The sequence below is a fragment of the Solea solea genome, chromosome 3, assembly GCF_958295425.1.
Source record: "Solea solea chromosome 3, fSolSol10.1, whole genome shotgun sequence".
NCBI classification, from domain to species: domain Eukaryota; kingdom Metazoa; phylum Chordata; class Actinopteri; order Pleuronectiformes; family Soleidae; genus Solea; species Solea solea.
The window spans coordinates 36318620-36334402 of record NC_081136.1 but is presented as its reverse complement, the minus strand read 5'-3'; the positions used below and the strand labels follow the sequence as shown (position 1 = coordinate 36334402).

General features: G+C 38.5%; 1 protein-coding gene across 1 annotated transcript; it reads left to right on the top strand.

The window, feature by feature from the left end:
- Window positions 1-7062: 7062 nt before the first annotated feature.
- On the top strand, window positions 7063-12798 carry LOC131457346 (arg8-vasotocin receptor-like). Its single transcript, XM_058626345.1, has 2 exons — window positions 7063-8247; window positions 10328-12798. Exons 1-2 carry the CDS (start codon window positions 7275-7277, stop codon window positions 10609-10611), a joined length of 1257 nt encoding a protein of 418 aa, XP_058482328.1. The 5' UTR covers window positions 7063-7274; the 3' UTR covers window positions 10612-12798.
- Window positions 12799-15783: the final 2985 nt, after the last annotated feature.

Sequence of the window (15783 nt, the reverse complement as noted above, 5' to 3'; positions counted from 1 at the left end):
GTACCACCAGTGGAAGGTGAGCTTAAATACCGTACTACTGTATATACCAGGGTATGTAATAATGATAAATTAAATAATATATATATATATATATATATATATATATATATATATATATAAATATAATATATATATAATAATTTTATATATAATATATATATAATAATTTTGATCGTACCTGCTTCTTGCTGCTGCTGATGGAATCAACGTTTAAAACTCTAAGAGAGAGATAGACTGGCTCACAAGCCCCTCCCCCTCCTCCTTCCAAACACCTGTTTCTAACTGTCCAAAACCGCTACTCTGGCCACGCCACACACAATCATTATAAAATCTGAAAACTTAAACTGCGATTGTTTAAAAACCGTAATATGTATCATAACGTTGACTTAGGTGAGAAAAGTCCCAAGTCTTGTGAGCCGGTTAAAGTTTCAACCACGTCTCTGCGTTAAAGTATGACGACACTATGAGGCGCCAAAGCGGGCTGGGTTCTGGTCATTTTTCGACCGTTTCCCATTCATGTGTATGTGGAAATGTTTCGCATTTTTTTGCGCTTTTTGACGCCATGGTCCCTCTAAACGCTTTAAAAACTCATAGCACACGATTCCCGATCAAACCGCACGTTTTGATATAGGATGTGTGGGGAACATGTTTTTAGTTTCTCTTTAAATGTACTTGGACTCTGTGCTCATTAAAGGAAACTCATAATATAGAATATATAAATAATCCTCTTCAAATATTTACACTGTAACAAAAAGAAAAGGATGAAAACAAACGAGAGTGCAATTAAATTTCTCACTGTTGACGTAACATACGTGTGTATATTTTTATTATAAATAGACAAAAAATGTTCCATCTCCATGTCAGATATTTATATACTCACTGCAAATGAGTAAAACAGTCATTATTATATTGTTTTTATCCACATGGGGGCAGTAGGAACACTGATTTTTGGCTTTCACATCACATCAGACACATTTTTCTTTCAATTTCAAATATTTAAACTCAAATGAGTGAAGCAAACAAATCTCTTTTAACTCTGTTTTTGGTCTCCACCTCCTGGTGACGGACAAATAATCGCTAGCTACTAAATACTACTTTTACTCTGAAATTAGTGGATGAAAACTATGGTAATATTTTGGCGTAATTATCGACCAAACTGCCTCAGAGTCTTTATGAACTTCACAAACTAACAGCACTGCCATTTTGCCTGTCTCGTAGCTCTATATTTGGTCTCCACACCCGCAAAGATAAGCTCTGTAGATGCTAAATGCTGATTTTATTCTGAAAAAAACATCGGAACAAATCTTTTAGAACATTTACGTAACTATATTCAATATAAATATATCTCATTAGCGACCAAACTGCCTCAGAGAGTCTTAACGAATTCTGCAGGCTAACAAGTCTGTCTCAGATAAACCTGACAAACCCCGGCATCGTGTTGGAGAAAGTTGAACTAGTTTAGCTTCTGTTTGAGTCAATGATGTCACTTTTCATCTGCCGTCTCACTCGTGGTTGTATCTTATCCGTGTCCACACTTTTTGGCCCGAGCACCGGTGATGATTTAGTGTTGAATTTCTGCCGTATTTAAAAATCCAAACTGGGCCTGAGGAGATTACGGAGGAGGGAGACTGCAGACTGGTTGGTTTATTGTGAGAGCTAAACTCAGAAGGGCCATATAGGAGGATTCATTCTGTCTCATTTGCAGGAAATGACCACATCTGTGAGCCGTGATGGCTCAGTGAGTCGATACCAACGACCCACCTGGACCTGGACCAGACGCTGATGATTCTGGCTCAGGGAAAACTTCAAAACAAAAAACCTTCCACCTAATGTTGATCAAAGACGGTCGTTACCGAGTCAAACGTGTCTCAGCTGTCGGTCAAAAAAGTGGTGACAAAGGGTCAGAACTGTGGCGATAATGTCGACATAAACATCGTTAGCACGCTAACGTACGACAGACAACACGGCGGATAAAAGTGGACGTTAACTGCGATAAAATGTTTAGAGAGAGAAATATTCACAAAGGTCAGGATTCAACGAAATGTCAAGATTGTTCATCAAACTGTGGTGACGTAGAGACGCTCCTGCCGTCTCTGTCCACTCAGTGCTGCTTTTATTCTGAAAACACAGAGACGTTTACGGTATAAATCATCCTGTTTTTTATCTGCATGTCTGTTTTTAGAGGAATAAAATGTATCTGAAATGAATGAAGTGTTTGTCATTAATCCAAGTAATTGTTTGGTCACAACCCCTAGAGGACAATAGGTCCTCAGTAAAAAATGACACTAAAAATGTGTCCATTTTAAGATGAATAAGTGAATGTAATGGGTTTCAAGGAGAAAGTCTGTCCCAAATTGGTGTCCACCTCCGTCTGATGGACATATTTAAGTCTTTTACTGATTTTATTTAAGTTTGCCAAAGTCAGTGACATAAGACATTAAAATGAAACAGGAAAAAAAAAGTCTTTTCTCTCTTTTAGCTCAGTTATGGGTCTCTCCACCACGCTTGAGTTTGTCTCATTTGTCAATTTCAGGGTAAATAATCAATTGCATTTTGTGTATGTTGTGTGGGAAAACATGCTTTTTTTAATGTCTGTGATAGGATTAAGTATTTTCTTTTAGCTACATTTTTGGTCTCCACCATATTTTACTCTTAAACTGCTTTTATTTTGAAAACAATGAATTTGTCAAATCTTGTTTCACATCCATTTTAAGGAAAATGTGTAGAAAACACATTTACACACAAGTGTTTATGGTGATTTTAAATGCAATATTTACACACTTTTAGCTCTGTTTTTGGTCTCCACCTCATTTAGACTCGTTAACTGCTTTTCTTTGTAAAATAATGGCAGGAAATTATGCTAGACTTTGTCTCATTTGAATTATTTTCTTGTGAATTTTGAGGTAAATAATCGATTGCTTGTCATGTATTTTGTGTGGAAAAATGTGCATTCTTTGACATGAAATGTAGCCAATTTTTTGGTTTCCACCTCCTTTTGACCGACATATTCAGTCTTTAGCTGATATTATTTGGAAAAAGATGAATTTTTTGACTTTAAAAAGGTGAAACAGCACAAATGTGTGCGCGATTAAACAGCTTAATCTCCCATGTGTCGGACCAACGTGTGACTGAGTTCTTATCACTGCGGCTGCGAGCACCAGCCTGGATTATGTATCAATCCCTCACGAGTGTGACAGGTCTCATAATCACGGGCGTAATAAATCTGGAACTCGCCGACAGTGCCGACTACGAGCCAACATTGTTTAACCACGACATTATGTAATGACTCTGACTCTGACTGTGCACAAGCACGAGACATGAAAAAAAACACAAGCGTCCGCCTCTGGGACGCTCGCGCTGTTTTGCATATAGATTGAACATTAAGATTCTGAGCTGTTGCCTTGTAAGGCAGCGAGGAGCGATGGTGTGTTTTAACTCCAGTGTTATAAGATAAAGTTCTGCCACAGGAGACACGGAGGAAGAAGAGGAGGCAGAGGACAAGGAGGACACGAGGTCTCATGAAGCTGTGACAAATAGAATCGTACTGGGAAATACTGTATATGCTTTTTAAAATCAGTTCATAAATCCATGACTGTCACACTGTACTGTCTTTGAGTACATTAAAAATAAAGTATGTGACTCCACTGTTTTAGTCTGACAGATTTAACTAAATAAAAGGAAACTGTGTGGAACTCATTTTGCAGTAAATCCCTGTAAAACTGAACAAACATGACGTGACGACGTGTGTCCGGGTCATTTCTTTAAAACAAACTAAACAGACATAATTTCCTGCATTTAATTAAATTCTACAGTTTTCATTTGAATTATAATCATTTTATTCTATTATTTTTCATGACTGCCTTGAGGAGCCAAAGTGACCTTTAAATAAGTGGAAGGAAGTATTTTTAACCCCTTGAAATGCATAACGCACACATGAGCAGAAACAAAAAGAAAGAACAAATGACTTAACGTTTTACCATCAGATTAACAAAAACTAATCTCTGTAATATCTAATAGTGATATAAGAGCATTAACAAAAATATAACCAGGTTGTTTTAAAGATAAGACGACAAAAAAAATGCGTAAAAAAAAAAAAAATTATTCAGATTGAATATTAAATTGTTGTCATGTTCCTTTCGGGACATCACATTTTATTTATTTATTTATTACAATTATAATAACAATAATTATTCATATTGTATTTGTGTATTTCATAGTAAAAGTGTTTTTATTTTAAATCTGTGAAACTGCAGATTGCAAAAGAAATGCATTAGCGTTAGCAAACCACGTAAAAAAAATCGTAAGATTTGCAGCAAAAACAAGTTAACGTTCAATAAAAGTGGCAAAGAAATAAAGTTATCAACATGTTTTTGTCACGCTGTCGCTCGACTAACGATGTTTTACTAATTTATTTATTTATTTAGCATTCGACGCATTATTTTCATGTGGGCGGAGCTTTTTTTCTTGCATATGAAGCTTCCACATGAAAAATAACAAAGTGAAAAATGAAGTCTACATCAGGTTTGAATGTTCACATGGCGGCACAAGATGGCCGCCAAGATGGCAAGACCTTTTTTTAAAATACTTTTTAAAGACGAATTCTAAGGCTACATTATACTGATTTTAAAGCGATTATACTCTTATAAAAATGTCAAACTTAGTGGTAGTGTATTTATTTTCTGCCAGTAAACCTCCCTACATTTTACACACAAGAGCTTTAAAAACTCAAGGTAAACTTTTCCTTTGTAGTTGTTTTTTTGGTTTGTTTATTTACATTGAAGAGCGCCGAGAGGTTTGTAATGAAGTCTGCTCCTCAAACGCTCCCGCGAGCCGAGCGTCCGCTGCATCTGTAGATCGTGGTGATAAGTCTGGAAAGTACAATCACTAACTTCCTGTTGTTTTTACAGCATCTGGACGCAGCTGTCTGAAAACATGGAGCTTTTACTTGCTAATTTTGGGTCATGAGACACAAGCTTGGCTGCTTTCTAAAAATTCACATTTTGTTCCACACAAAACACGCGATTAAATATTTATCTTTGTCAAATTTGTCTGTCAAAAATAGGCGGAAACCAAACAATTGGCTAAATTTCATGTCAGAGAACGTACAGTTTTCACATAAAATACGTAACAAGCAGTCGATTATTTACCTCAAAATTGACAAGAAACTAATTCACAGGGAACTAATTAAAATGAGACAAATCTAGCATCATTTTCTGCCATTGTTATCCAAATAAAAGCTAAACTTAACCAAAAATGTCCGTCAGAAGGAGGTGGAGACCAAAAACAGGGTTAATGGAGAAAAAATTACCTTGTTCTTTTTTCCGTTTTGAATTTTTTTTCAAAAAAACTTAAAAAAAAAAAGCAGTTAAAGACTCAAATATGTCCCTCAATAGGAGGTGGAGACCAAAAACTGAGCTAAAATAGTGTAACTATTGGATTTAAACTCATCATGTGTGTGTAAATGTGTATTTCTCCACACAAAACACAACCAATTATTTACCTTAAAATGGACATGAAAACAACATTTCACAAATTCTAGCATATTTTTCATTGTATTCAAAATAAAAGCAGCTTAAAGGTAAAATATGGTGGAGACAAAAAATGCAGCTAAAAGAGAGAAAATACGTAATTACATTTTAAAATTCTTTGTCTGACTGACTTTAAAAAAAAAACCACACATTTTCCCACACAAAATGCAATCTATTATTTACCTTGAAATTGATAAACGAGACAAATTTAGACAAATTCAAGCAGCGTTTTCTAACTAAAAGCAAGAGGTGGAGACCAAAAAACTGAGGCAAAATCAGTAAAACAATTAACTAAAATGTGTGATTTGTTCACATAAGGATTGTTCACATTTTAAAGAAACTGACATTTTTGTAAAATCACAAAAGCCCCCACTGTTAAATGCTGTCAAAAACATGCCAGGTCAACAGGGGGCGACATAACCTCAACTATCACAGCCTGGTCGGCCAATCAGACGACAGACGGACTAATGAAGCAGCTGAATATCGCCAGGGAGCCTCAGTCAACTATTGCTGTTTATGTTATCCATTACAAGCTACAACCTTGTTTTCATCTAAACGAGCAGAAATTAGGGGCCGTCTACAAATGACAACACCGACAAAGCAAATGTTCAATCTAGAGCTGTGTAATTTAGTGAAAAAGGACAAGGACTGTATGTTGGTGAGTTAGACAGGAGTTTTAAGTCTTCATTCACCAGGATTAACTTATTGTAAGTGGAGGTTTTTTATCACTTTATGAGCAATAATGTCGTATTTTATCTCGTCATGACTCAGCAGAGAAAGTGAGATGACTGAGAAAAATGTTTTTTGCCATCAATTCAATCTTTGCATCCCTCTCCTCTGTGATCATGCGACTCATTTATTAAATATAAATAACCTTGAGTATGTGGAATTAACTTGTTCCCTCTGCTGGATATTAACTTAACCTTGTGTTCTGTGTGTGTGTGTGTGGAGGTGAAGTGAGTGAGTCTGTGCAGCATCAGTGTGTTTACGTGGCGATAACCTTTGACCTTTGACTGACACAGAGGTTTTGTTTTCTCAGCACTAAGCGAGGAAACAAACCTCCTCCTCGTGGAGATGCAGGAAGTCTCACAGCTAACAAAGTTTTCCTCAAAAACTGTAGGAAAAAAAAAACTGACTCCACGACTTAAAACCACCGCAAACTCCCGTTTGTCTGTTAAACGACTGAGTTCAGTCAAAATGAAACCTAATGAAACGAGAGCGTGTAAAGAGACAGAGGAGCAGGTTTATGTGAGAAAAAGGCAAATAAGATCATTGACAATGAGTCAGTAAAAATGATAAAACAAGAAAAACTATTAAATACATCAGTTAAAAAAACAGTAACTGCAATGATCCTTAAAGGTTTTACAGCCGTGAATTTAAATTCAATTATATTTAAATTATCAGATTATTGAGAGTTTAACATTTTTGGTTGATTGACGTGTGGGAGGGGAGTGTGTGTGTGTATGTGCGTGTGTTATAAAAGCTTGGCGCAGCAGCAGCAGCAGCAGCTCACACTCAGACGTGGACTCTGTGCGTCACAGCTGGAAGTCTCTCTCCTGTTTTTATTTTTCTTCATCACTTGTTTTTTTGTTTGTTTTTTTCTCGGTGGCTTCTTTTCTTCTTCTTCTTCTTTCATCCCACCGCTGATTTTCCCGGGAATGTTGCGGGAGTAGCGCTGTAACGGACACTCTCTGCGGTGCCTGGTAACGGTTTTACGCACGGGCTCCGCGCGCCTCCACCGCCACGATGCTCTTCCCCGCGGTGAATTCCTCCAACATCACGGCTGGAGACTGCAGCGGACGCGGCTTCAACCTGACGCAGCCGCCGGACAGCGACGCCGCTGTTGCCGCAAACCTGAGCGGGAAGAGGAACTCCAGTTCGGACCCGTTTGGACGCAACGAGGAGGTGGCAAAGATCGAGATCACGGTGCTGAGCCTATCGTTCGTGGCCGCGGTGGTGGGGAACCTCAGCGTCCTCGTGGCCATGTTGCGCACGCGGCGCAAACCCTCGCGCATGCACCTGTTCATGAAGCACCTGAGTCTCGCGGACCTGGTGGTCGCGTTCTTCCAGGTGCTGCCGCAGCTCTGCTGGGAAGTCACTTTCCGCTTCTACGGCCCGGACTTCCTGTGCCGCATCGTGAAGCACCTGCAGGTTCTGGGCATGTTCGCGTCCACGTACATGATGGTGATGATGACCGTGGACCGCTACATCGCCATCTGTCACCCGCTGCAGACGCTGCAGAAGCCCACGCAGCGCGCGTACTTCATGATCGGCAGCACGTGGCTGGTGAGTCTGGTTCTGAGCAGTCCGCAGTACTTCATCTTCTCCCTGACCGAGGTCCACCCCGGCTCCGCGGTCTACGACTGCTGGGGCCGCTTCATAGAACCGTGGGGCACGCGCGCCTACATCACCTGGATCACGGCGGGGATCTTCCTCGTGCCCGTGCTCGTGCTCGTGCTCTGCTACGGCTTCATCTGCCGCGCGATCTGGACGAACCTCAAGTACAAGACGCGCAGGAAGAGCGTGGGCGCGGTGGTGGAGGCCACGAAGACCCGGATCCTGGGCCGGGAGTCGGTCAGCAGCGTCAGCACCATCTCACGCGCCAAACTGCGCACGGTGAAGATGACCTTCGTGATCGTGGTGGCATACATAGTTTGCTGGGCGCCTTTCTTTGCCGTGCAGATGTGGTCCGTGTGGGACGAGACTTCCTCGTGGGTCGGTGAGTTTCCCGCCTTTTTCCCCCCTGAGTAAAAAGGTCAGAATTCTGGAAGTCTGACTTTAATCTCATAATTCCATAATTCAGCCAGATTTCCAGATATTCTGAGGGGGGGGGGGGGAGAGTAAGAAATCCAGAAGTCTGACTCTTATCTCAGAATTCAGTCCAAATTCTGAGATTGAAGTTGGAAAGTGGGAATTCTGAGGAAAACCGTCAGACTTCCGGAATTCTGAGATTAAAGTCAGAGTTCTGAGGAAAAAAGTAAGAATTATGAGATCAAAGTTAGAAAGTAGAAATTCTGAGTTAAAGTTAGAAAGTCGGAATTCTGAGGGGAAAAAAGTCAGAAATCTGGAATTCTGATTTAAATCCCAGAATTCCATAATTCAGTCAGAATTATTATTTATGCTGTTTTATTTTTTCACATGTGGCCCTTACACTTGCTTGCAACATGTGTACATTTAAAAATAATTATAAATAAATAAAATATAAATCCAAGTGAAGTGCTTTTAAAGGTCTGTTCAGATTGACCTCAGTGACACAAAGTGACCACAGGAGGCAGCAGTAGACCAGCAGCTCCTGTGTCCCTGTGAGTTAAAAATCACAGGGATACAGGAGCTGCTGGTCTACTGCTGCCTCCTGTGGTCACTTTGTGTCATTAATCTAAGTCTAAATGAAATATTTCAAAAGCCGAAGTGACAAAATAAGACATTTGAACTCAGTGATGGAGGCAGCAGTGGATCAACAGCTCCTGTGTGCTGTGATGTTAAAATCACTGATTTTCTCTATGGACTTTGGTGTGGGAGAGTGAGCGGTTTACAAACTTCAGTTTCTTGTTGGAAAAGTCTGTCTCACAGTGAGATAAAGACGTGAATGTGTTCTTAAAGATGTTGTGGACTTAATCTGACGTAGATTTTATCATGTGAGAGCTAAAATGTGTTTTTCTTGTGTCACTGTTGGCAGCCATTAGCACCTCCATAAAAGCATACTTCTAAAACCTGAACTATCCCTTTAAGCCCACACTGAAATGTGACGTTTAATATTAATAAATATTTCATATTATTAAGAGTTATCATGATACACAGGTGGCAGGATCAGCATTTGCATAAAATAATAATTAAATTAGTATGAAAGTTTCATAAAACCCTGTGAAAATGACTCATTTATAGCCCTGCAGCTGTCATTCATTAGCACAGTTCAGGCTGACAGGCGTGTCAGGTAAGCGACTGAAATTCAAATGACTGGACACGTTCAATTTGTCATTAAAAAAAGTTTCCAGTTAAAATATTTCCCCTTTGACAGAGTTTAATGAGGATAACGATGATGAAAAGTGGAGAATATATTATGCAAATGTGTCCCACTGAGGCCAAATATCAAGATGACTAAATTATCCCTGAAGATGAGTCAACACTGCTGGTGTCTGATTGTCAGTGGAAACGTGGGAACGAAATAAATAAATGGTACTTTATTTTGAAAAGGTTAAGTGCAGTCAGTGATTTTCATTTGATGGCGGTGAGGATATGAGTTTTAATCTGAGGCTCCAAAGGTCTGTGAAGTAAACACACTTCTCACACACCTGAAGAGTTTCATTAAAGCATTCAAAGACACATTCTGGAGTTACTCACTGAGAAGCAGCAGCAGCAGCAGCAGCAGAATCAGCAGCAGCAGCATCTTAATTCCAAATCCAACAAGAAAATGAATTTAAAAGCCACTCACTCTCCCACACCAAACCCCATAGAGAAAATCAGTGATTTTAGCTTGCGGGGACACAGGAGCTGCTGGTCTACTGCTGCCTTGTATGGTCACTTTGTGTCACTAATCTAAAATCACTGATTTTCTCTATGGGGTTTGGTGTGGGAGAGTGAGCGGTTTACAAACTTCAGTTTCCTGTTGGAAAAGTCTGTCTCACAGTGAGATAAAGTGGCCAAAATGTGTTTTCTTATTGTTGTTTCCTTGTTTTTTAATAAATAATCAGTGAATTGTTGCAGCCAGACTGCGTGCATCACACTTGACGTGTTTATTAGATCCATGACTCACAATGACAACAATGAGTGACTTATAATGATCTGGTAAATCCCCCCCGCAGACTCTGAGAACACCATCGTGACTCTGTCGGCGCTGCTCGCCAGCCTCAACAGCTGCTGTAATCCCTGGATCTACATGATCTTCAGCGGTCACCTCCTCTCAGACTTCGCCCGCACCCTCCCGTGCTGCCGCCGCCTCAGGACCGGGTTCAGACACCAGGACTCGGACAGCAGCATCCGCCGCACCACGCTGCTGACTCGCCAGCAGGGCTCTCGCCTCTCGGAGCCCTTCAAGGACTTAAACCCCGTCCCCAGGAACTGCCCTCAGGTCCCAGCCATGTCCTGACCTCCGCACAACCTCGTGTGACCTCGTCACAGGTCCGATCTGGAGTGGAAACGTTAACTCCTGCTTTGTTTTGGCTTTTTTTTGTTAAACGTAAAAAACGGATTCTGCCACTTGAACCTGAGCTTTTATCGCGCTGTTCTCTTTGTGGACGTGTCAAACATGAAATGTGGAAACTGCTGGGCTTCCACATGCGTCTCCGTGGTGATGCTTCCTGCCAGATTACCAGAGGAACCAGACAAACCGGGCAGAGCGAGGAGGAACAGAAACTTACGTTCTTATTTAAATGCACATGTCACTGTTTGTATCTGCCGTGAGACCTCATGCACGTCACACTTAAAAAAAAAAAAAAAAACACAGGACTATCCCTTTAACGTCCAAGGTAGGTTTACGAGCTTTTTTTTTTTTTGAATATTTAAATGTTAAGATTCTCAATTTCTTTCTGTCAATCGTGTTAAAACAAACAAATGAAGTCAACATTATGTTTAAAATGTTTTTTTTCCAGGTTTTTTTTTTTTTTTACAAATTGGAGGAAAAATTTTAATTTCTGTGATTTTAGAAAAATCAGATACGTCAGGATTTAACTGTTTATTTGTGCTTTCATGGGATTTATTCACAGTAAAATGCTGTAAATGTAGAATATCACCTGATTTAAAGCCTTCAAATACTTTGTGTCGTTACTTTTGGCTACAAAGTATAATTATAGTGTGTAATTTAACAGGTGAAATGACTCTAATGTGGTGCAAGGTTGTGTCATGAACACATTATCACCTTTTAATGTTAATGTTGTGATAGAAATTAGCTTATTTTCACATCCAGCTGCTACAATATCCATGAAAAATGTTGCGTCTGTGTGTCGCCACCTAGTGTCGGCTATCTTTTACCTCCATGTTTGGCCTCCACCGCTTACTGAGAGAAGGAGTCGTCTAAATGAATTAATAGCTATTCTGACAATCGATAAGATATGTTACAGTGTTTTGTTTTTTTACAATTAAATCCACATTTCTGTGATTTTTCAGCTCCTTAAATGTGAATATCTTCTGGTTTCTTTTCTCCATGTAACAAAGAAATCATTCAAACTGAATCATTTTAGCTTGTTGACCAAACACGACAGTTGAGAACGTCATTGTTTCCAAATTTTGGAAACAAGAATCGTTATTTTCTTACATTTTACGGAGTTGTAGGTTAATTGAGAAAATATCCATGTAAACACGTTAGCCTTGCTGAAGTCGTACGAAATCCAACTTCTTAAAAGTCGGACGAAGATATTATGGGAAGATAAAAAAAAAGAAAAATCAACCCGTGGATATTTATTTACGCAAAACTTAGACGTTCATCATCATCATCATCGTCCTCCGCTTATCCGGGGGCAGCAGTTTCCGCACGGGATCCCGAACTTCCCTTTCCCACATTGACCAGCTCCGACTGAGGGATCCCGAGGGGTTCCCAGGCCAGAGTGGAGATGTCATCTCTCCACCTTGTCCTAGGTCTACCCCGAGGCCTCCTCCTAGCTTAGAAACTTAGACGTTTGCGTTCACAAATAAGTAAATATAATAATATATTCAGCAAACCTTAAACTTTCTATGACTCTTCATTTTGTAAATCCCTGTTCAGATAAAAACGACTACAAACAAAACTAATGAGATCATTTAATATTAAAAGGTTTAATTAAATTTAAGCACCATATCATCAACACAAACCTAATAAAAGATGAATTTATATATAACACTGTTTGTATTTTGCGTATAAATGTTTTAAAAGTGTAATATTCCTGATTTTACTGAAGTTTCTGTGATTTTTCAGCTTCTAAAATGTGAATAATGTTCTGGTTTCTTCTTCCATGTAACAAAGAAATCATTAAAACTGAAACATTTGATCATTTCCAGGTTTTTGAAGCAGTTTCTTACATTTTATGGACCAACGACTAATTGATTAATTGAGGAAATAGTCGACAGATTAATCGATTATGGAAATAATTGTTACTTAAATGTACGTACAGTAGTTAAAAAATGTAAAGATGAAACTGATCAAAGTTGCTGCAGATTAATTTCCTGTCTCGTCTCCGTTGAATAAATCAAAGTCTTTCAACTTCTTAATTTATCTCCTTCTCCACCATGTTTTACATTAATGACTAATTAAACTGTCTTGAAATTAATTATTATTACAGTCACACTAAAGCCGTGTTAACGTTTTTCGCTGTTACATTTATATATATATATATATATATATATATATATATATATATATATATATATATATATATATATATATATATACATACATATATATATATATATATATATATATCAACAATATTAAAAGTGTGAGTACATTTTTGGATGGTTGTGTTTATAATGTACAGTTACACTCAAACACTCATGCACTGCTTTGTACTGGGACGTTGTTGTAAAGATGTTTCATGTGTGTTTTATATATATATACATATATTCTGTCTGTATATTGTTGTAATATATTTATACTGCACATACTGTAAATAAAAATAAACGTCATTACTTCACATACTGGTCAGTCTCTGGGTCCATACAGTGTCTTGGGCCTGTACTGTTTTGAACTGCCACAAGGGGGCGACTCCATTGGTTTGCATATGAGGCTACAAGAAAAAAAAAAAAAATTCTACCTCGCACTTGATTTTTAACGTCAATAAACATTTATGATCTCATCGTTAGCTTCAGCTCTTCTTTGATATAGCGTGATGATATATTGTGACTTAAATATCGAGATATCGTGATGTAAATATCGTGACTTATATATCGTGATATCTTATTGTGACATATATATCATGATATATTGCGACTTAAATATCGTGATATCTTATTGTGACATATATATCGTGATAATATATTGTGACTTAAATATCGTGATAATATATTGTGTTGAAATATTGTGATAATATATTGTGACTTAAATATCGTGATAATATATTGCGACTTAAATATCGTGATAATATCGTAATGGGGCGTCTCTGGTTCCCAGCCTTAGTCAGAACTGAGTTTTAGTTTGAGGAACTTGGATTTCCTGACTTCTCAACACAAACGTCACACACAGTTCCAACTTTTGATGTAAACTTAACACACCAAGACTGCAAGGGATTATTTGGGCGGGGCTACGTACGTTCCTAGAAGATCATGCCGAACAAAGTGGAGAATTTAAAAACTGCTGCCACCCTCAGGCAGAACATGTCCCAGAAGATTAAACTGATTGTAATTCATTTACTCCGTAAATTTGATATTAATGTCGATGTTTCCGTGACCAAAAAGTAAACGAGACATTTTTAGTAAAGTCATATTTGACTTATTTATATCCGGTGGCTGCTGCAGAATTTGGCCACAAGAGGGCACTACAACGCTTGAGATGGCTGTTGGGTTTCTCAAAGTTAGAAAAAAAGTCAAATCAAGTTGATGCTAAAATTCGTTTTCTGTATGTCTGTAACAACACGTCTGTAAATAAACACTTTTCCTTTTTTTGTACTTGCACTGGGAAAGAGGATTTGTTGAGAAAACCTGGTTTTGTTTCATGTGGACGAGTGGACGAGCAGCAGAGCAGGTGGGTGGATGATTCCTTTCTCATCTCTGACTCAAGAGCCGCCCACTTGGACCGGCTGACATTGATTGGTCTGAAATGAAAAAGGGGAAAATAAAAGCTTTAAAAACTAATGAGCAGGACTGAGCCGAGGCTGCAACTCTAATGTTATCGATGCAGCAAATGAGTCAGTGGCTGTGGGCGAGCGTCGTTATGGAACACACACTTTTCATCTTGTGAGTTTTGATGAAGTTCTTCGTGCGTGCGTCCCTGGAGACTGAACCTGAGAGCTGACGATTGATCAGTGAGATAAATCGGTTAGTTTCAAGCTGCCTTCCAGCCACTAATGTGAAGTTCAACAGGTTTCCCCTCGGCCTTCTCTGACCTCGTCACATCAGAGGTTCTGACGGGCTTCACTGATGAGCTGTCACAGTTACGTTAAGTGTCCTTGGTCCAACGTTTACTGGTGTGCTTACTTTGTTTGGTGGTCCTCGGTTATTATTACAAGTATCTTAGCAACACTTTTTACCTTAGGCCACGATGTCCTTGAGTTTTTAATGAGTGTTTTCTTTATCTGCGTCTGATTTATTGACAGTATTTTAGTACTGGTTTAACTCAAAATATACCAGTATTTTAGTCCTTGTTTGGTTATTTATGCACTGATGTGTACATGTTGTGGTCCAGTATATACTGGTGTTTAGACCAAATTATGGAAGCATTATAGTACTGTCTTTACTTCAGTGTATACTGGTGTTTTAGCAAAGCATACTGTTCTTTTCATCCTGGTTTTAGCCCAATAAATACTAGTCTGTTTGTCTCAATTTGGTCCCGTACGCATTGTTATTTTAGTCGTGGTTTTAGCCCAAGATATACTGGTATTATAGTTCTGTCTTTACCTCAGTAATGTTTGTTTAATCTGGGTAATTTTCAACTCAGTATACAACTATTTTAGTACAGGTTTTAGATCAGTATACTTGTATCTTAATCCTGGATTTATTTTAATCCAGGTTTTAGCTGAGAATATATTGTTATTTGTCTTTGTGTTTTTTTTGTTGTCTTTGTTTCGTTTTTGTTTTTTTTTTCTAGTTCATACTAGTATTTTAGTTTTTTTACATTAATGTTTTTTTCCTGGTTTTAGTCCAGTATAAACTAGTATTTTTGTCCGGGTTTTAGATCAGTATACTTGTATCTTAATCCTAGATTTAGCCTAGTACATAGTGTTATTTTTAATCCATGTTTTAGTCGAGCATATACTGTTTTACGTCCAGGTTTCTGTCCAATACAATGGTATTTTAGTCCTGGTTTTAGCCCAGCATACAGTTATTGTAGTCCTACCTTTAGCTCTTTGCATAATCAATATTTATTTCCTGATTTTTTTGTCTTGGTTTCAGATCAGTATACTTGTATATTAATTCTGGATTTAGCCTGGTACACAGTGTTATTTTTAATCCAGGTTTTAGTCCCGTAATTTAATCCTGGTTTATCTGACTATATTCTGGTATTTTAGTCCTAGATTTAGCCAAATACACAGCAGTGATTTAGCTCTAGTTTGGTCAAATAGTTGCTAGTGCTGAGAGCTGTTTAATCCCGAGTTTAACCAAATACATCCTGACGTGTGCATCAGAAAAACAGCGA

Bases quoted from the DNA above. Each gene is read 5' to 3' on its own strand.
- LOC131457346 (XM_058626345.1), top strand. From the start codon at position 7,275: ATGCTCTTCCCCGCGGTGAATTCCTCCAACATCACGGCTGGAGACTGC. The intron at 8,248-10,327 runs GTGAGTTTCCCG...TCCCCCCCGCAG, and splicing joins CGAGACTTCCTCGTGGGTCG to ACTCTGAGAACACCATCGTG.